The sequence below is a fragment of the Larimichthys crocea genome, unplaced genomic scaffold, assembly GCF_000972845.2.
Source record: "Larimichthys crocea isolate SSNF unplaced genomic scaffold, L_crocea_2.0 scaffold110, whole genome shotgun sequence".
Taxonomy (NCBI): Eukaryota; Metazoa; Chordata; class Actinopteri; family Sciaenidae; genus Larimichthys; species Larimichthys crocea.
Genome location: NW_020851508.1, coordinates 33,938 through 54,430, shown reverse-complemented (window position 1 = coordinate 54,430; position 20,493 = coordinate 33,938). Strand labels below are relative to the sequence as shown.

Below are 20,493 nucleotides of genomic sequence, written 5' to 3'. Positions count from 1 at the left end.
GTTTCACCTCCGTCAAAGAGCAGCTGAAACCTTCAGGCCCGTGAACGGAAACACGAGCGCGTCGTGAAGTTGGACAATCATAAATCAGTTTGGATCAGTCTGCAGCTCAAACAAATGTTCCTGTTTTTAAACCTGAAGTTTCTTTTTGTACAAATAAAAGACGTTCAGTCACGCGGCGCTGCAAACACACGGTGGACCTCTGGGGATCAAACCTGTGACATCAGTTATAAGATCCCATCCCTGCGCTCGGACGCCTTCCTGGACTCAAAACGTGGGACAAACTATTTTCTCGTAGATTTTATAGATTCACGAGCTGAAAAAGCCTCAAACTGTCTTAAACTGATATTTTTATGTCGTGACATCACAGCATCGTCTCGCTCGGTGTTCTTCTTCCCCTCTGGTGCCATTTTGCATCCCGGCTAAAGGTTAGCCTCAGTTCAAGTGTCAATGAGCCATTTGTTGTTACTGGGGATCGAACCAGCGGTGTTTGTTTGTTTGACCTGTCGTGGCCTGAATAAAATGCTGTGCAGAGCCGTTTGTTCTGGGATGTTGTTACTGACGTTCAGGCCGAGGCCACAGAGGAAACTTGATTTCTTTCTCATCAGTGTCACTGCAGGAGGCCGTGCTATAACAGCCAGAATGCACTGGACTGATGTGCGTTATTCCTCAGTAAACACACAACTGTGGATTATTCCACGTTCTACTACAGAACATTGTTACAATCAATCAGCAACGACTGGAGAACGTCCTGAAGTTCTCAAACTGAAACCTCAGATGAACCTTCAAAGAAGTTTGAGGAGAATTAAAAATACAGAAGAATTCAAAGAAATTCAGCTGAGGTGAAAAAGTGATTTTTATTGAAGGTGAAACATTGAAGTGATGAAGTGCAGATGTTTAAACAGACACAGCATAGGACGAATGATTAACTACAGCAGAGACACAGAATACTTTCTGTCACACATTTATGTTGTTGGTGATGAACAATCTGAAATATGAAAACTTTACTGTCATTATATCTTTGCTGCTAACTCAGGAAAGTTTCACTTCATAAAGAGAGTTTAAAGGAACACGTCACATATTTACTGTGGCCGTTCTCGTCAATGTTTCAATCTCCAACAGCCACGGTGCTGTCCGGTTCAGAAGCGTCCCAGAATCGGGGGTCTGCTCGACTCCACAGAGAATTCAGCCCGCTTCAGTCAGCACAAACAGGACCGGAGGTCAGACGCATAAACATCATATAGAAGCCGGCTGATTTTCAAAATAAAATAACATGCGCAAACTACCGGTCAGGAAAACAGCAACAAATGAACTACGTAGCATATTTACACATACAAACTGCTTCTGAAACGCTCCCGGTGGGGTCTGAAGTCACACGGAGGATGGAACAAAACGTGCCTGGTGGCATTCAGATTCTGGCAAATGATTCCACCTTACACAGCCTCACTGTGGAGCCCTTACCCCACACCCTGAAAATTGGGTAGAGAGGCTCAGTGAAGTTGGTGAGGAAGGTGTGCAGGTGTGTCAGCGACCTTCCAGAAGAAACTCTTGACACTCTGTAGAAGGACAAGATGCCAGCGCCCCAGTCCAGATACACTGCCAGTCCACGAGAATCACCCAGGGGGACTTGAATGACGGTGGACTCGAAGTTATGATACGCTCGGTAGCCCTTAGCAGAACAATGCAGACTCCAAGACATTCCATTGTATCCCATCACGCAGTCATTGTCTGGCCCTTTGCGACTGATGCCTTTGTAGGTCACTCCGATCCCGGCCCATATTCCTTCCCACTCCACCTCCCAGTAACAGCGGCCTTTCAGGTCCTGTTCGGACAGGACTTGGGCCCAGTAGTCAAACCTGTCAGGATGATCAGGATATGACTGCTTCTCGCTGACCTGCCTAATTTGCTGGTGGTCTTCAGAGAGGACGAGGAGTTTGTGGGCAGTGTTGGCATCCATTGTAACCTCACATGCATCTGTTTATTTGTGTATTGTGTATTTATTGTGTTTCTTTATGAGATTTGTTGTATTAAAATTGTCCACAATACCACAATAAAAATGTTCAGCAGTCAAACACAAAGGTCTACTTACATTGTCTCAGGGCTGGTTTGTACCAGTGTTCTGCATTGTGGTCAACTCTGTGGAGCAGAGGACATGGTCAGCCTTGATTTTGCCCCAGGAGGCATCACAGCAGTAAAAAAAAAACAGACTGTGCTCTTACCTGAGTTTAGTTAATTCACATCGTCCTTCCTCCAGAGCTTCAGAGATGAGCTTCACTCCTGACTTTCCAAGGTGATTGTAACTCAGGTCCAGCTCGCTCAGGTGGGACGGGTTGGACTTCACTGCCGAGGCCAAGAAACCACAACCTTTCTCTGTGATGTTACAGAAGGACAACCTGTGACAGAGTGACAGAATTCAGCCTGACCTGCTGGTTGATATTAAACATGTGTCAATGGTTTTCTTAAAGGGATACCCGAGGATTTCCAGTTTACAGCACACGTTTCCCAGTCCAGTGGAGAGCAGCTCCACTCCTGAGTCTTCAATGTCGTTATCACTCAAGTCCAGCCCTCTAAGATGTGATGAGGGAGAGCTCAGGACCGAGGCCAGAGCTTCACAGCATCTCTGGGTGAGACTGCATCTGTTCAGCCTGAACAACATGGACAAATGAAGAGTGTGCAACACACAGAAACCAAATATAACAAAGCACATTTGCTCAAACCAAATAAAATGAAGTCAGTTCTGTATGCTGCTCTTAAGTACTTCCACCAGGCTCCGCTCTGTGATGTTGCGTCCACCATGTTGTCTTGGTCTGTTTATTTTTGTACAAAATTTCATGCTATGCATCCAATATTTGTAAAAACGTAACCCACAAAGTTATTCATCTGCATTGTCTGTCTGTCATTGCACTGAGTTGCTGAAGTCGTGGGGACTCTCCCATTCTTTGTTTGGTCACATTATTGTCAGCATCAGCATCGACTCACCTCAGCATCTTCAGTCTGCAATTTGGGCTTTGGAGTCCGGTGCAGAGACGCTCCATTCTTGAGTCTTGAAAGTTGTTGTCACTTAAGTTTAAATGATCCAGTTCATTGGACCTTGAGCTGAGAGTTGAGGACAGCACATCAAAGCAGTCTTCAGTGAGCTTACAATCATTCAACCTGATGAACAGAAAGACAATTTACCATTAAAAATGTGTGGTGGACAGATTCAAGACATGCAGAGATAATCGTTAAAAACAAGTAATTAGAAAATGTATAAAGACACTTGCATTGCTGATCTGGATGTTCTGATGGCTGGCAGGAGCCTGAGAAGGCCGTCTTTACTTCTGGAGTATTTGTTGAGCTGGATCTCCTCCGGCTTCTCCGGTGAGGTCAGCAGCACGAAGACCAGAGCTGCCCACTGAGCTGCAGAGGACTTGTCCATCTTCAAGTCTCGTCCTGAGTCCAAGTGGTTGTGGATGTCCTCCACCAGAGAGTGGTCGTGTAACTCATTCAGACAGTGGAAGAGATTGATGTACTTCTCTGGAGGAAGAGTCAGATTTATTTTCTCTTTGATGTACTTGGTGGTTTCCTCATGACTTTGGATGTCGCAGGTTTTAACCTCAATCTTCAGGCCTCTGAGAAGACTCTGACTGGACTCCAGCGAGAGTCCAAGGAGGAATCGCAGGAAGAGATCCAGGTGGCCATTGTCGCTTTGTAAGGCTCTGTCCACTGCAGCTTTGTGCAACTCAGATTCCAACTTGTTTTGGGCCTTCTGTTCAGCCTCTTCGATCAACAGGTTTACACCGTTTACTTTGTACATCACATGGACATACAGAGCTGCGAGAAACTCTTGGACAGACAGATGGACAAAGCAGAAGACTTTATTCTGCATGCAGAACTCTTCCCTAAAGACTTGAGTGCACACTCCTGAGTAGACAGATGCTTCCTTGACATCAATACCGCACTCTCTAAGATCGTCCTCATAGAAGATCAGGTTCCCTCTCTCCAACTGCTGGAAGGCCAACTTCCCAAGTGAGAGAATCACCTTATTATTCCCTTGGGAGTCCAGTTGCTGCTCGTCGCTGTACTTGACATGCTTCTGAGTGGTCTGATGTGCCAGAAAGTGAAGGTACATCTGGGTCAAAGTCTTCGGCATTTTTCCTCCTCCTGCTTTGGCGCAGATATTTCCCAGGACAATAGAGGAAATCCAGCAAAACACCGGCACATGGCACATGATGTAGAGACTTCTTGTCGACTTTATGTTTGCAATTACTCTTCTGGCTAAGCTTTCATCATCAATTTTCTTTTGGAAGTACAGCTCCTTCTGTACATTGTTGAAGCCTCGTATCTCAGTCATGCGGTCTACATACCTTTGAGGGATGCAGCTGGCTGCAGCAGGTCGGGAAGTTATCCACAGCTTTGCTTTTGGTAGCAAGTTACCTGCAATAAGGTTTGTCAGAAGCACATCCACCGAGGCTGACTGTGTAGCATCATTACATCTCTCGTTTCCACTGAAATCCAGAGGGAGTCTGCACTCGTCAAGACCATCCAGTACAAAGACAACACTGCACATGGTCAGGTCTTTGATTCCAGATTCTTTGAGGCCTGGAGAGAAGTCATGCAGCAGCTCCATCAAGCTTCTTCTTTCATTTTTAATCAAATTCAGCTCCCTAAAAGGAAGTGAAAACAGGAGCTGGATGTGTTGATTGGCCTTCTCCTCTGACCAGTCCAGCACAAACTTCTGTGCCAACACAGTTTTGCCAATGCCTGCTATCCCCTTGGTGAGCACCGTTCTGATTGGTTCACCTTGTTGGTTCGGTAAGGGCTTGAAGACATCCTCACACTCGATCACAGTATCTGAAGACTTCTGTCTGTTGAACGCTTTCTCGATTTGTCTCACTTCATGTTCATTGTTGACCTCTCTACTGTCCCCCTCTATGAGAAAGAGCTTCGTATAAATCTTTTTAAGAGGCACGGGCCACTGCTGCGTCGTGACCTCTCCCAAAATGTATTTATTTTTTCTCTTCAGGGAAGATTTCAGTTTCTTTTGGTACAGGGTGATTTCTCCATAGTGACCTAACAGCACACAAATGTGTCACATCACTAACTAGAACAATAAAACAACAAATTCTCATGTAGTTATCTCCTGTTAGCCGTCCCATCAGTTCGGATTACATTACATTCCAAAACTTAAAACATGTCAAGTTAAGGCAGCCACAGGAAAGACCATTTTTATCTTCTGCAAGTCGGCTCATTAGTTTTTTAGCATGTTTAACATACTAATATTAGCATGAAGATGCCAATGCCAGGTTTAACAGCGGTTCATCTTTTAGGTGAAGAAAAAACTACACAGAAGTCTACAGACACCCGAGGAATTGTCAAATTAGTAAGCAGCTACAGTTAGTTCTTCTAGTACTTAAACTAGTCTCTTACTTTGCTGAAGTGCGTCGGCATATTCATCCTCATTCATGGTCCTCAAGACATGGAGGGCAACCTTCAGAGCTGCTTCATTCGTTTCATCATCAAACCCTACCGGTGAATCAACAGGCTCGTCTTCCTCAAACCATCCTTTTTGTTTTGTAGAAAGAACCTTCTTATGGCTTTTCAGAGATTTCTTTACAAGATCCATCATTTTAGATTCAAACACCTGACAAAGAACAGAACTTTTTTCATTAGAATAGTATCAGTATCCTATTCCCTGATGTGTAGGTCAGGAACTTCATTTTGGAGTTACAATGTCTCTGGAATTATACGATCTGGGTCAGGCTCCATAAAGAAATCACCTGCTCATAATTTTCAACATCTAACTCTGTAAACTCTTGAAGAAACTGTAAAATTTAAAATTAAAAAAATTTAACATGGAGATTAGTGAATTATTAAACATATATGCCTACCTTCAGTGTGGTGGGGTTTTGCTGAATGCTTGATGTAGTCTGGTCACTGAAAGAAATACAGATAGTAACCAAAAAACATTTTCTATCAAAGCATGCAATTGTTATTGTTCTATGTTTTGAGGTAAATGGTCCACTTATTGTACTATGACAATATTTAATATGTGAAAATTATATTTATTTTAGTTAAATATTTAAATAATTATTAATTTAAATAATTTACAACAAGCAGACAGTGTCAGTCTTGCTGACACCTGCCTACAGTTTGGGAAACCAAATACACATTATTTTAGTTTTAGTTTTTCACTATATCTACTGAACACATCATCTACATCATGTAACTCCTATGAATATTATTTATTTTATTTATAGAATTATTGGCTAATATAATAGATTAATCTATGAATTTAAAAACTGTTAGTATTCATAATCCCACTCATATCACACTATACGCTGATGACAAACTATTATTTATTAAAGTGTGGTTTCTGTCCTAGATAAACTGTATTACAAAATACACGTCAAACTTTTATTAACTTTTAAAATGTTTGAAGGAAGATTATTTAGGCATGTTTCCATCTTCAACTTGTAGCTGGAATACTGCACAGCTTTCATTCTTCTAGTAAACTTAGACTGATGCATCTAATGTAACAAGCAACAAGATTACATACAAATAATACAAATGACAAATTAATTTCTGACACATTAAATCAGGGATTAAAACTCTTACCTTGTTTGTGAAGTTCTGGGTTCAGTGCCAAAGACTGGAGGACGTTCTTTGGACCTGTCACTCTTCGCAGACATAGAACTGACTGTTGAACACGCCTCATCATCACATCCATATTCACTCATCTTCAGGCCTTCAGCAAGTCTATGAGATGGAGATCAGTAACACTGCAGATTACACCAAACTTTACTAAGATTTAAAAAACACATCAGGTTTTTGTGTCTGCACTAATTCCAACCACTGAAAGCTTCATTTTGAACTTGAATTACACAAAGTGTGACTCAAAATATTTTCCAATTATCAGTAACTTATTCTGGCCACTGAAAGAAATACAGATAGTAACCAGAAAGATTTTCTATCAAAGCATGCATTGGTTTTTGTTTTATGTTTTGAGGTAAACGGTCCACTTATTGTACAATGATATTAATCAAAGAGTGAAATGTATATATATGAGTAAATGATATAAACAAGTTATGACTAGTAGACAGTGTTAGTCTGTAAATATTTAAAAGCAGAGTTTATTGGTTTGTTAGTATATCAGACTCTTGTTAATAGTTTAATCTATGGATTTTAAAACTGTTCGTATTCATGGTCCCGTTCATCATATCACACTATACGCCGACGACAAACTATTATTTATTAGGAGTGGTTTTTCTCCTAGATGAACTGTATTACAAAATCACGACACGTCAAACTTAAAAAAAACATTTAAAGGAGATTATTTGGACATGTTTCCATCTTCAGCTTGTAGTTAAAAGAGATCTAATCTGACTAGCTGTAACGAGCATCAAGATTACATACAAATAATACAAATGACAAATTGATTTCTGACACATTAAATCAGGGATTAAAACTCTTACCTTGTTTGTGAAGTTCTGGGTTCAGTGCCAAAGACTGGAGGACGTTCTTTGGACCTGTCGCTCTTCGCAGACATAGAACTGACTGTTGAACACGCCTCATCATCACATCCATATTCACTCATCTTCAGGCCTTCAGCAAGTCTATGAGATGGAGATCAGTAACACTGCAGATTAAAAACTAAACTGTAAAAAAGTGTAACATGCTTTCAAATCTTTAGACAAGCTGAGTGTGTGTGACAGCAAAAAAGGAAAAAACAGACTGGACTTACATTTGTTACCTAGAAACAGGGTCAGAGGATGAAAATGTTGCACTGCTGGATGTTGAAGTCAGCAGTCAGCTTCTTCAGAATTCAATGAGCTGCAAAGCTGCTTCTGTTCCAACAACAAACACTTCCATTGATATTCGTCCTATGATCTTTGTTTGGTGTCTTTCTGACCTGAATTGATGGACGTACCTCTTTGTTTGCTCTTGTGTCTGTCTGGGCTGGACTCTCCTCCACTGCAGAGACGTTTGCATTCATTAACGTTTGTCTTTTATTATGACATATTAATGTTGTAAACAAATAAGCAAAGCAGCAGCAGTCACACATACAGTGCGGTGTTTTAGTAGTTTTCTGTCATGAACACACACTCTTGTCCTAAAACAGACCTGATAACTGGCGAAGTCTGCAAAGCAGCTTGACATGCTGCAGCTGTGAAACATGCGATCTGTGGAAGCAGGTCAAACATCTGGTCACGCAGGAAGTTCACACTTCATCTGAAAACAGGAAGTGTGCTGCTTGGAAAAGCAAACAGTGAAGAGCACAGCTCCCGTTAATGAAAGGTGACGGGTGCATGCAGACAGAAAGTTAGTTATGACTGCTCATAAACACGTCGACAACACCTCCTGACAACAGTTATCTCAGATACTGTGAATAATCAACCATAAATTTACCTGAAAATAGAGAAAAAAACTTTTTCTAAGAGCAGAACTTACCTGAGAATTTCATATTTTTAAGTTTTATTCATGATCAGAGTAATCCAGTGATATTAGTCTGTACACAGTGAACAGCTGATTTGAACTTTTGATGGTAACAATATGACAAAATGTAAACAAATAAAGGTTCATAAAAAGGCTAATAATAATGAAATCTAATAATAAAATTAATAATTCCTAATCATAATCATATTAATAATACATAAGCTAATCATGTTTCGGCTTTGTTGACAGTGAGTTTGATCGATTGCTGGATTATTTTTTGTTTTTGTGCAGAATTAACATGGTAGAAAAATCAACAATAATAATAACCAATATAAATTGCATTGTTTTAGACCATTTGGGGATTTTTTAAATTGTAAATCACAAATGTGTCATATTTCTGAAGCTGAGTTGAACAGGTTATGAAAATGTAAAATGCCACTAACGTTTGTAATATGACAGGCCGCTAGATGGCGCTTACCTGACGTTTGCAGTGACAAAACAAAGGGTCTGCAGGATAAGAAGCAGAAAACATCGAAACATAATCTTTAATAACTTTGTCAACTTGAAACTTTCTCATAAGCCTTGATGCAAACTGTAGTTACAAACAAATATCAGACCTGTTTCCTGTTTTGTCTGCAGGCCTGAAAGTTCATTTCTGATCTTAAAGTTTCATCAGATCTTCTCATTCTACTTCTGACTTATTATTCATAAACTTCTGAAACATTTCCACTTCGTACGTGTCCTGTCAGAAACAGTCGGAGCAGCTTACCTCCCAGCTGGCGCGTCTGTGGCGCAGTTACAAGTTTCGTGGTAAACAACAAAAACACTTTCACTTTCAGGATGACGTCACTCTCGCTGCTTAGCAACAGCCAATCAAGAGGACACACGGTGAGCGGGAGCGAGCACAGCTGAGTGTGCACGTGCATGAGTTTTCTCCTCTGTCCTCCCTGAGCTCTGCATCATCATCATGAATCATCATCAGGCCGTTCTTCATTTCATCTGCTTTGTTTAGTTTTCCCAACACGTGAGGACTCGTCTGCTTCACGCCATACCTGACTGCGATGAACAGCATCTCCTCCCGTTACCACAGTAACCGTGAGTTACCATGGTTTCGGGGACGCTCTGAAACTTCTCAATAAGATGAACGATGAAGACCCTGACTGTTCCTCTGCGACGTAGATCCTGACTGTTCCTCTGCGACGGAGACCCTGACTGTTCCTCAGCGACGTAGATCCTGACTGTTCCTCTGGGACAGAGACCCTGACTGTTCCTCAGCGACGTAGATCCTGACTGTTCCTCAGCGACGTAGATCCTGACTGTTCCTCTGGGACAGAGACCCTGACTGTTCCTCAGCGACGTAGATCCTGACTGTTCCTCAGCGACGTAGATCCTGACTGTTCCTCAGCGACGTAGATCCTGACTGTTCCTCTGCGACGGAGGTCCTGACTGTTCCTCTGCGACTGGGGTCCTGACTTTTCCTCTGCGACGGAGGTCCTGACTGTTCCTCTGACTGTTCCTCGGCGACGAAGACCCTGACTGTTCCTCGGCGACGAAGACCCTGACTGTTCCTCGGCGACGAAGACCCTGACTGTTCCTCGGCGACGAAGACCCTGACTGTTCCTCGGCGACGAAGACCCTGACTGTTCCTCGGCGACGAAGACCCTGACTGTTCCTCGGCGACGAAGACCCTGACTGTTCCTCGGCGACGAAGACCCTGACTGTTCCTCGGCGACGAAGACCCTGACTGTTCCTCGGCGACGAAGACCCTGACTGTTCCTCGGCGACGAAGACCCTGACTGTTCCTCGGCGACGAAGACCCTGACTGTTCCTCGGCGACGAAGACCCTGACTGTTCCTCGGCGACGAAGACCCTGACTGTTCCTCGGCGACGGGGGGTCCTGACTGTTCCTCTGCGACGAAGACCCTGACTGTTCCTCGGCGACGGGGGGTCCTGACTGTTCCTCTGCGACGGAGGTCCTGACTGTTCCTCTGCGACTGGGGTCCTGACTTTTCCTCTGCGACGGAGGTCCTGACTGTTCCTCTGACTGTTCCTCTGCGACGGAGGTCCTGACTGTTCCTCGGCGACGAAGGTCCTGACTGTTCCTCGGCGACGAAGACCCTGACTGTTCCTCGGCGACGAAGATCCTGACTGTTCCTCGGCAACGAAGACCCTGACTGTTCCTCGGCGACGAAGACCCTGACTGTTCCTCTGTGACGAAGACCCTGACTGTTCCTCGGCGACGAAGATCCTGACTGTTCCTCCGTGACGAAGATCCTGACTGTTCCTTTGTGACGAAGGTCCTGACTGTTCCTCTGTGACGAAGTCTGGGATTCTAACATACGTGTCCTGTGTGCAGACCCTCGCTCTCATTGGTCAGACAGGTCGTCTGTTTAATATCTTCAGTAAGAAGATGAACTAGCTTTAGAGTCTTTAGGTGACCACATCACCTCAAGACTGATTCTTCTAGTCTGACTTCAGACTTTTACCTCTACTGTCTGTTTGCGTCCCTGACTTTGTTAGCAGCTGATGTTACACTAGTTTTAATTGTAGACGCTTCAATCATCATCATCATCATCATCATCATCATCAGTCTGTCTGAGGGAAATAATACGGAAGCCCTGAGTGGTCAAACATTCACACGTTTCATTTCATTTGTTTTCCCAAGTTATTGAAATAAATGTTTTTATCTTGAGATAATTTAATGAAACTCATTAAAGATAATTCTGACGAGCTTCAGTGTGTCAGGAGAACATCGTCAGTCACGTCGATTCATTATCAGGTAAACGTTTGGTTTGTTCACACGTCGAATAAATCAAAGACTAATTCAGAAATCAAGATTTAGTGAATAAACTGATTTTAAAATCAGCTGTCATGAGTTATTGTTCGTGTTGACTGAAACGTCTAAACTTTATTTGGACTCTTCTAGTTCCATCTGAGGAATCAGCTGTTTAAGACTTCCAGAACTTTGACGACAATAACCTCGTTATTCAGATACGACTGAACGTTCTGCAGCTTGTGATGCGTTCAGGTGTCAAAAACAAACCGGAGACAGTTTTATTGAAAAAAACCGTACAATTTTAATGAGTGAGCATGATGGAACAGAGAGAATGTCTGAGAGCAAGGACGACAAACAGGAAACAAACCAGTCCAGAAAAATAAACGTTTACGTGTTAATCAAAAATAGCTTCACCTAATTAGAAACATATGTACAAATCTGAACGTGAAGTTAATGAACACTTCTTAGAAAAGCTGACGATGAACACTGAAGTCTATACACGAGCACGTTAATAAAAAACAATCATGTAGAAAACTGTATGAAAACAAATGAACTGATGAAAAGGAGTTTTGAAGTTTTCCTCCGTCGCGTTCTGTGGTGGTGGAACTTTCTTCTTCTTCATGTGATGAGCTGAGAGGAGACACATGAAGAAGAACACATCAGAGGACTCCACGGTCTGTAGACTGAGCTGCTGTCCTTCCTCGTCTGCTCGTTACACAGAACATCTCAAGTAAACTTCATCAACAACAAGCGTCCTTTTTATGACAGGATCCCAGAATTCTCTGGGTTGTCCCGTGACTGTTTCGTGCTGAAACTAAAAAAAGATTTTCTTCACCTGAGAATCTTTAAACGAATCATTGAAGTTAGAAAAATGTCAGAAAGTGTCAAAAGCTTCACAGCTCATGAGTAGGGACGTAACGATGCATCGTGACACGATTAAAAATCGGTACAAATGTGACGACTCGCATCGGTTGACAGAAAAAATGACTCGATTTTTTGCGAATGCGAGAGAAGTAGGATGTGTTCTTTTTCTTACGTTATCTTAAAAAGTCACTGGTTGGTGATTCATTTGTTCAACGTCAGACGTCAAGTCACGCGACTCACGTCACTACGTAGGTACGGAGACAGAGCGAGGGAAGAAACAGAGGACGCAGCGAGCAGCTTGAAATCAGCTGTGTGAAGTATTTTAGATTCAATATGTTCACAAATACAACCGTGAGAAACAGACTGAACCAGAACAGCATGGAAACATAGAGAGACTGCAACATATAGAGGCAACACGAGCAACATGCAATACGAGCAACATGCAGCAGCAACACGAGCAACATGCAGCAGCAACAACACGAGCAACATGCAGCGGCAACATGAGCAACACGCAGCAGCAACACGAGCAACACGCAGCAGCAACACGAGCAACGTGCAGCGGCAACAACACGAGCAACGTGCAGCAGCGGCAGCAACACGAGCAACATGCAGCGGCAACACGAGCAACATGCAGCAGCAACGCGAGCAACATGCAGCGGCAACACGAGCAACATGCAGCAGCAACACGAGCAACGTGCAGCGGCAACACGAGCAACACGAGCAACGTGCAGCGGCAACACGAGCAACATGCAGCGGCAACAACACGAACTGCACATCACAGCAGTTTCCTGTGAGACTGTTTCTAAAGAAAGCAGATATCTGTGTTTGTTGTTTAGGATGAACTTTTTATAAGAACAAACTGTTTGAGAGTTTCTGTAAAAAAAGATTTTATTTGGTCATAATTTGTCTGTAGCTCATTTTGATTTAAAAAAAAAAAACTCGTATCGTGAACAAAAAGTCGTGAACCGCGTCGAGTCGTGAGTTGAGCGTATCGTTACATCTCTACTCATGAGCATCATCAGTGTCAGAGCTCAGAGCTGACAGTGTGTGTGTGTGTGTGTGTGTGTGTGTGTGTGTGTGTGTGTGTGTGTGCACTCACAGACTTGACTGTCTGTTTGATGTAGTCCTTCTTGCTGGTCAGGTCGTGCTCAGGGTAAGTGTCAAACACCTGAAAACACAGAACAAGAAGAAGTCGTCGTTTCCTAACCAAACATTTAGATATAGATAGATAGATCTGTGTTAGATAGATCTGTGTTAGATAAATCTGTGTTAGATAGATCTGTGTTAGATAGATCTGTGTTAGATAGATCTGTGCTAGATAGATCTGTGCTAGATAGATCTGTGCTAGATAGATCTGTGTTAGATAAATCTGTGCTAGATAGATCTGTGCTAGATAGATCTGTGTTAGATAGATCTGTGCTAGATAGATCTGTGCTAGATAGATCTGTGCTAGATAGATCTGTGCTAGATAAATCTGTGTTAGATAAATCTGTGCTAGATAGATCTGTGCTAGATAGATCTGTGTTAGATAGATCTGTGCTAGATAGATCTGTGCTAGATAGATCTGTGCTAGATAGATCTGTGTTAGATAGATCTGTGCTAGATAGATCTGTGTTAGATAGATCTGTGTTAGATCTGTGCTAGATAGATCTGTGCTAGATAAATCTGTGTTAGATAGATCTGTGTTAGATAGATCTGTGTTAGATAGATCTGTGCTGACCCTCTGGCAGATCTGCTTCATGGTCATCTCCTCCAGGTTGGCCTCCTTCAGCAGACTCTGCACCGTCTCCTTCAGCTGCTCGTCGCTCGGAGCTTTCTTGATCATCCTGATGAGCGGCTCGTCGTCATCTGAAGTGTCCTCTGCTGCACACACACACACACACACACACACACACACACACACAGTCAAATTCAAGCACTTTCAAGGTACCTGGAATTCCGACAGAACTACAGTTTGTTTCTTTCAGCAGCTGATCATGTGATGAGTCAGAGTTCATAAACTAATTCAGATCATTTAAAGACTGATGGAGAAACGCTTATGTGTCAAATACAGATAATTCTGAATCACTGGCGATGCCTCACCTGTGTTGGTGTTGGTTAGTGTGAGCTCACCTGTGTTGGTGTTGGTTAGTGTGAGCTCACCTGTGTTGGTGTTGGTTGGTTAGTGTGAGCTCACCTGTGTTGGTGTTGGTTAGTGTGAGCTCACCTGTGTTGGTGTTGGTTAGTGTGAGCTCACCTGTGTTGGTGTTGGTTAGTGTGAGCTCACCTGTGTTGGTGTTGGTTAGTGTGAGCTCACCTGTGTTGGTGTTGGTTAGTGTGAGCTCACCTGTGTTGGTGTTGGTTAGTGTGAGCTCACCTGTGTTGGTGTTGGTTAGTGTGAGCTCACCTGTGTTGGTGTTGGTTAGTGTGAGCTCACCTGTGTTGGTGTTGGTTAGTGTGAGCTCACCTGTGTTGGTGTTGGTTAGTGTGAGCTCACCTGTGTTGGTGTTGGTTAGTGTGAGCTCACCTGTGTTGGTGTTGGTTAGTGTGAGCTCACCTGTGTTGGTGTTGGTTAGTGTGAGCTCACCTGTGTTGGTGTTGGTTAGTGTGAGCTCACCTGTGTTGGTGTTGGTTAGTGTGAGCTCACCTGTGTTGGTGTTGGTTAGTGTGAGCTCACCTGTGTTGGTGTTGGTTAGTGTGAGCTCACCTGTGTTGGTGTTGGTTAGTGTGAGCTCACCTGTGTTGGTGTTGGTTAGTGTGAGCTCACCTGTGTTGGTGTTGGTTAGTGTGAGCTCACCTGTGTTGGTGTTGGTTAGTGTGAGCTCACCTGTGTTGGTGTTGGTTAGTGTGAGCTCACCTGTGTTGGTGTTGGTTAGTGTGAACTCACCTGTGTTGGTTGGTTAGTGTGAGCTCACCTGTGTTGGTTGGTAAGTGTGAGCTCACCTGTGTTGGTGTTGGTTAGTGTGAGCTCACCTGTGTTGGTGTTCTTGCTGTTGCTGCTGCTGTCGGCCTTCTTGGTTTTGGCGGCAGGTTTGATCGGAGCAGTTTTCTTTTTTTTGGGCTGGAAAACAGAAGAAGAAAAGTCGCAGATCTGTCGGGTCGTAGCGGACGTACGTTAGAATAACTGACTCGCTGAACGTTTTCAAACTGTTTGAAATACGTTGTTTGAGCGTTACCTTCTCGTCAGCTTCACTGTCGGCGTCTGACTCGTCTGAAACTTCCTTCCTCACTCTCTTCTTAGGAGGACCCGTTTTCTTCGCTGGTGTCCTCTGTCTTTTGACCGCCGCAGGTTTTTTGGACTTTCCTCTGGACGACTTTGATTTTGGAGACTGACACACACACACACACACACACACACACACACACACACACACGTTTTAAAATATTTCGTCATCGTTCAGTTGAAGATGACGCCTTCACCACACGAGCAAACATCAGCAGGTTCTCACCTCCTCCTCCTCCTCCTCGTCGTCCTCCTCGTCCACAGACTCGTCTGACTTGTCGGAGCGGTCCTCGTCCTTCTCTGAAGGTTTGTCTTCTGTCTCGGAGCCCTCCGCCTCAGCTGACGCTCCGGCCTTCTCGTCTTCCTCGTCGTCGTCCTCGTCGCTGCTCGAGTCCATGACGATGGCTTTGGACTTGCTTCCCGTTTTGGACTTCTTGGGACTGGACGACGAGCTGCTGGGTTTGGGTTTGCTCTTCTTCTTGGTCTTGGCCGTTGAGTCGTCGCCCGACAGCTTCTTCTTTGATTTCCTCTTTTTCTTGACGGGCAGACGCTGCCGGAAGACAAACAGAGTCAACGAGACGTGAAAGAGTCTCTGCTGAGATGTTGGAGAATCAGCAGAGCGACAGTCAGCGCTCAGCACAAACATTTTCTGCTGCTGCGACTTTTATCATTAATAGAACGGACAAACACACACAAAGAAAGAGGCGAAGCAAGCTGTGTGTGTGTGTGTGTGTGTGTGTGTGTGTGTGTGTGTGCACGCACAGAGAGAGAACAGAGGTAAAGTGAATCATCCTGTTTAGAGTGGATGACCTCAAACGTTCAGCTAGAATCAGATCAAGAGTCAGAGCCTCGCTCACCTTCCCGCTATTTTTCGGTGCGATGAGGAACGTTAGGATCCGGTCGACCAGATCCGAGTGGGTTCCTTTCTTCTCCAGATCCAAAACGCTGCAGACGACTTTGAGTTTGGTGTTGGTGAAATTTGAATTCCTGGATAGAAAAACAAAGACGACACAATGCTTAGAGTCTGTGACAGTGCAGACTTCAGGATGATACGAAGACCAGGCCAGAAGAACAAGAAGGAGCTGCAAACGTCTCCCACTGAGAAACTCACTTGAGCAGTTTTTCTCGTTTCTTCGTGTACTGTTGGCTGTCGGCGTCGAAAGGAAAGCCGTTGAACAGACGCAGGTTCTTCTTCAATGTGGCCATCTGATGAGAGAACGCACAAACAGCTGATGTGAGCTCACTTTGTTCAAAGCAGGAGGGAGTTACCGTGCAGGTGTGTGTACCTTTCCCGGTCTGTCGAACAGGATGGTGTACAGAGGTTTCAGGTCAGCTGGCTTCATCTTGCTGATCTGGTAGCCGGTGCGTGGAATATCTCCCAACTTGTCTCCGCTACCTGAAAACATGAGGAATAAACAAGATGACACGTTACTGATGAATATTCACATCCAGCAGTCTGACGTGTTAAACAGCATCTGACTTTGATTCAAAGTGTTTTTGTCCCTGAGCGGCTCCGGTTGTTCTTCGAAGCGTCTGAGGACGTTACACAAACGTTTCCTGACCCGCTTCAGGTAAAGCTGCAAAGCTCTGGAGTCTGCTGGCGTTCCTGTGATCTTCTACCCACAGAGGAGATTCACCGGGTCATGTATGATTACGGATTAGTCTGTAGTCTGTCTCACAGCTCCGGGCTGCAGCACTCTGCTTCAATATCGGACCAAGAATGATTTCAGCCAGTTTGAAGTCAACGCGACTTTATAAAAGTTACAGTAACGTGATGATCCAGTCGATTTATGATCCGTCACAAGCAGTGTTCATTTTGTCAGCCATTGTTCAGTTCAGTCTTAGTCTTAGTCACTTTTAGTCTTTACAAATCATTTTTGTTCGTCATATTTTAGTCGACTAAAAGTCTCACAGTCAAAACATTTTAGTCTTTCTATTTATTTCAGGTGTCAACATTCAATTCAATTCAAGACATTCAATGTCTTGAATTGAATTGAATGAATTCATCTTCAGTGCAACTTTGCTAAGTGTTTTGTCGGTTGTTTCAATGCACACTTAATATGACTTGATTTATTTTCCTCTGCTTCTAAATAATGGAATGGGATCACACGTCCCGTCTGTTTTTCCTCTGAGCATGATCGCTCTGTCCGTACGCCGTGTTTCTCCTGCGTGCTGTTTGTTTCCAAGCCACAGGTTCGAGAGCAGGCAGAGGATTCAAACGTGTGGCCGTGACGTTGCTACGGGAATTTATGGCACAAACACATGACAGCAGGACTGGATGCTGCTTTGTTTCTTATATCATAGACGAAAACAAGGAGGACGTTTTTGTTCATTTTTATTTCTTGCGTGACATTTTCGTCTCGTTTTTATTCGTCAACAAAAACGCACATTTTTCCTCCGTGTTTTTAGAACATTGTGTCGTCTCGTCTTAGTCGAGGGGAAAAGACTCGTTGACGAACATATTTCGTCTCATCTGATGAAATTAACACTGGACACAATCAAATTCATTCTGACATTTGAAGAAATATTTACCATCTCCGATCTTGAGCTTCTCTTTTTGTTTCGGTGCCTGGAAGTCGAGTCTCTCCACGGACTTCTTGGCCCGCTTGCCTTCAATGATTTCACCTGCACCTGCAGCAGCAGAGTGAGAACAGATGAAAGGTCTCAGCACCACACACAGATTTCAGACTGAACACAGTTAGTAAACCCTCCTCGTTCCTTTACCGGATATCTGGCTGCGGCTTTTGTCCGGACTCGACTGGCTTTCCTGTGACGCCTCCTGCCGGTCCTCCACTTCTTCGTCCGACACCGCAGAACTGTTCATCGCTTCCTCGGCCACGTCGCTCATCTCTGCACAGCCTCAGTCTGTCTGAGCACCCGAGGGAAAGAGAAGAAGAAGAAGGCGTTTTTGTGGGGCCACCTATAACTTCAGTTACTCTAAGATTTAATGCAGGTTTCACACACAGGTTCTGGCCCGTTCTTAAACACGGCTCACAGTACAGATCTTTGAGCAGACATTCATGTCATGTTTGGTGTATTAGATGGATGATGAACAGTGCTGCGTCAGTTCAAACTGAGGTTTCTTCATTCATTTCAGTCGAGGGTCGTCCGTTTGTGCATCAGCAGCCCGCAACGCAGGGGGGTCAGCAAAAAACCACACCAGCGTGCGGAGAGAAGCTGATCCAGATCCAACTTTTGGAAAAAACCGAACCCGATGTCACGTTTCCCGCTCCGCAAGGCAATCAGGCACTGAAACCTCCACAGACAGCCTGAGACCTGAGTCTCTGAGACAGTCCAGGTGGATTCACGGACTGAACTCTGATCATCTACCTGTGTGTGTGATCTCACTTTGTTCATTTCATGGACCAGCATCTAAATCTGAGTCACAATTTACGCCACAAAATATGATGACAGGAAGAAGTTTGATTTGTGAGACATCGAGTAACAATAACAGAGCGAGCGCCGGCCTCCATCAACATCACCCGGTCCGCCTGTTTCCACCTACGCGACATCACCTGCCTCCGTCCCTCCTTACTCCTCACACTCTTCACAGCCTCGTCACCTCCCGCCTGGACAACTGCAACTCCCTCCTCCTTGGCCCCACCCACAAATTATTATTATTATAAAGCTGTCATTAATCAGAGAAACAAACAGTTATTTCCTGCGGTTACATTCAGCAGGTATAGACACGCCCACAGAAACACACCTCAGATATGAGTGGAACCATGAAGAGTAGGGATGAGAATCGAGAACCGGTTCCGTGTGTTTCAATCCCATTGAATCGTTTGGCAGTTTATCTAACGATTCTCTTATCGATTCCAGAAAGCACGAATTTCGTCACGTAACTTCCTCAAGTTTCTCACGTGCAGTGCAGTCAGTAGTAACAATGTCACCCACTCGGTTCAAACGCTCCAAAGTTTGGCTGCATTTCACCAAAACAGACGTCAACAGGGCGACTTGCAATCATTGCAAAGTGGAGATAACAGCGTCGGGAGGGAACACGACCAACATGCAGAAACATTTGCGCACACAACATGTAATATTTAGAAATGAAAGTCGTGTTTTTTACACGCTTCAGACTGGAGATGAATCTCAACCTAGCAGCAGCAGCAGCCAGGCTATGACCTCTGACCTCTGTGGTTACTATGGAAGGTAATTACACATCGTTATTATTATCCAGGCTATGACCTCTGACCTCTGTGGTTACTACAGAAGGTAGTTACACATCGTTATTATCCAGGCTGTGACCTCTGACCTCTGTGGTTACTACAGAAGGTAGTTACACATCGTTATTATCCAGGCTGTGGCCTCTGCTGACCTCGCTGTTGGTTTTGTCAGGTCGTGACACTTCTAACTAAACAAAGTCGATGCTGATCAAACTGTTTGTTCTCCTTTTTCCCCAAATGAGAATCGATAAAGAATCGAATCGTTAAGCAGAATCGATAAAGAATCGAATCGTTAAGCAGAATCAATAAAGAATCTAATCGTTAAGCAGAATCGATCATGGAATCAGAATCGGAAAAATCAGATCAATTCTGTCGGCTCTTCTGAGTCGAATGATCCGACTCCCTAAAAAGAAACGAACTCCCCATCACCGTCCTTACACTGCGGAGCTTTCGTCCGCGAACACTGAGCTTCCTCTGAAGCTTCAAATCCGTCCAGGTGACCGCGCGCTGTTTGACGTTTACGCTTCACCTGACGCCGCTTCGCGTCTCTGTTACGTCACAATAAAAGCGTCCGCGCGCGGTAACTTCACTTCGCGCCAAAACAGCGTTTAGCGTATTAAGTTATCGCGCGCTATCACGCTCGAGCGCGAACTACAACTCCCACAATGCGCTGCTGTGTGTGTGTGTGTGTGTGTGTGTGTGTGCTAAGTTTGAAACCTGGCGGTAATGCTAGCACGCAGCTAGCACTGACGGTTAGCCGCCGTACTCGTCAGTGACGCCACAGCTGCGCGGTAACTTCACAGAAATGACGACATAGCGCGTTAATAAGTCCACACACACACATATCACGTCACGTCACGGTGCGTGCCGTTAACGGTTTACCGTGTCCGGTGCGGCGCGCGGCTCGTCCGTCCGTCAGCTTCTTGTTTTTAATTTCGTGATGGCGGTTTCTCTCCGTCACTGCGGCGGCGACCGCGCTGATTGGACCACACGCCGATGACGCAACCCCTCTCCGTGTTTGCTATTGGTGGACTGGACCCGCGAACGTCTGGAGACGTCAAACTCGGATCGTT

At 44.4% G+C, this 20,493-nt stretch overlaps 2 protein-coding genes across 5 annotated transcripts; both read right to left on the bottom strand.

The window, feature by feature from the left end:
• Window positions 1–835: 835 nt before the first annotated feature.
• LOC104933851 (NLR family CARD domain-containing protein 3-like) lies at window positions 836–9,238 on the bottom strand. The gene is made up of 15 exons (XM_019274157.2): window positions 9,030–9,238; window positions 8,891–8,919; window positions 8,101–8,226; window positions 7,907–7,950; window positions 7,721–7,823; window positions 7,452–7,592; window positions 6,595–6,735; window positions 5,868–5,913; window positions 5,407–5,620; window positions 3,261–5,049; window positions 2,977–3,150; window positions 2,469–2,642; window positions 2,217–2,390; window positions 2,087–2,133; window positions 836–1,971 (listed from the first exon to the last, which is right to left on the bottom strand). The coding sequence occupies exons 6-15, from the start codon at window positions 7,571–7,573 to the stop codon at window positions 1,406–1,408; spliced, it is 3,447 nt and encodes a 1,148-aa protein (XP_019129702.1). The 5' UTR covers window positions 7,574–7,592; window positions 7,721–7,823; window positions 7,907–7,950; window positions 8,101–8,226; window positions 8,891–8,919; window positions 9,030–9,238; the 3' UTR covers window positions 836–1,405.
• A 2,235-nt stretch (window positions 9,239–11,473) lies between these two features.
• dek (DEK proto-oncogene) lies at window positions 11,474–20,458 on the bottom strand. 4 transcript variants are annotated; one of them, XM_027275396.1, is made up of 12 exons: window positions 20,303–20,458; window positions 17,979–18,119; window positions 17,787–17,885; window positions 16,541–16,650; window positions 16,366–16,460; window positions 16,112–16,241; window positions 15,481–15,804; window positions 15,208–15,360; window positions 15,005–15,092; window positions 13,773–13,915; window positions 13,152–13,220; window positions 11,474–11,818 (listed from the first exon to the last, which is right to left on the bottom strand). In XM_027275396.1, the coding sequence occupies exons 2-12, from the start codon at window positions 18,100–18,102 to the stop codon at window positions 11,807–11,809; spliced, it is 1,347 nt and encodes a 448-aa protein (XP_027131197.1). In that variant the 5' UTR covers window positions 18,103–18,119; window positions 20,303–20,458; the 3' UTR covers window positions 11,474–11,806. The 4 variants fall into 4 exon arrangements, with proteins under 4 accessions (XP_027131197.1, XP_027131196.1, XP_027131199.1 ...); XM_027275395.1 differs by having other exon boundaries at window positions 17,979–18,123; window positions 20,303–20,455; XM_027275398.1 differs by having other exon boundaries at window positions 13,773–13,912; window positions 17,979–18,123; window positions 20,303–20,455.
• Window positions 20,459–20,493: the final 35 nt, after the last annotated feature.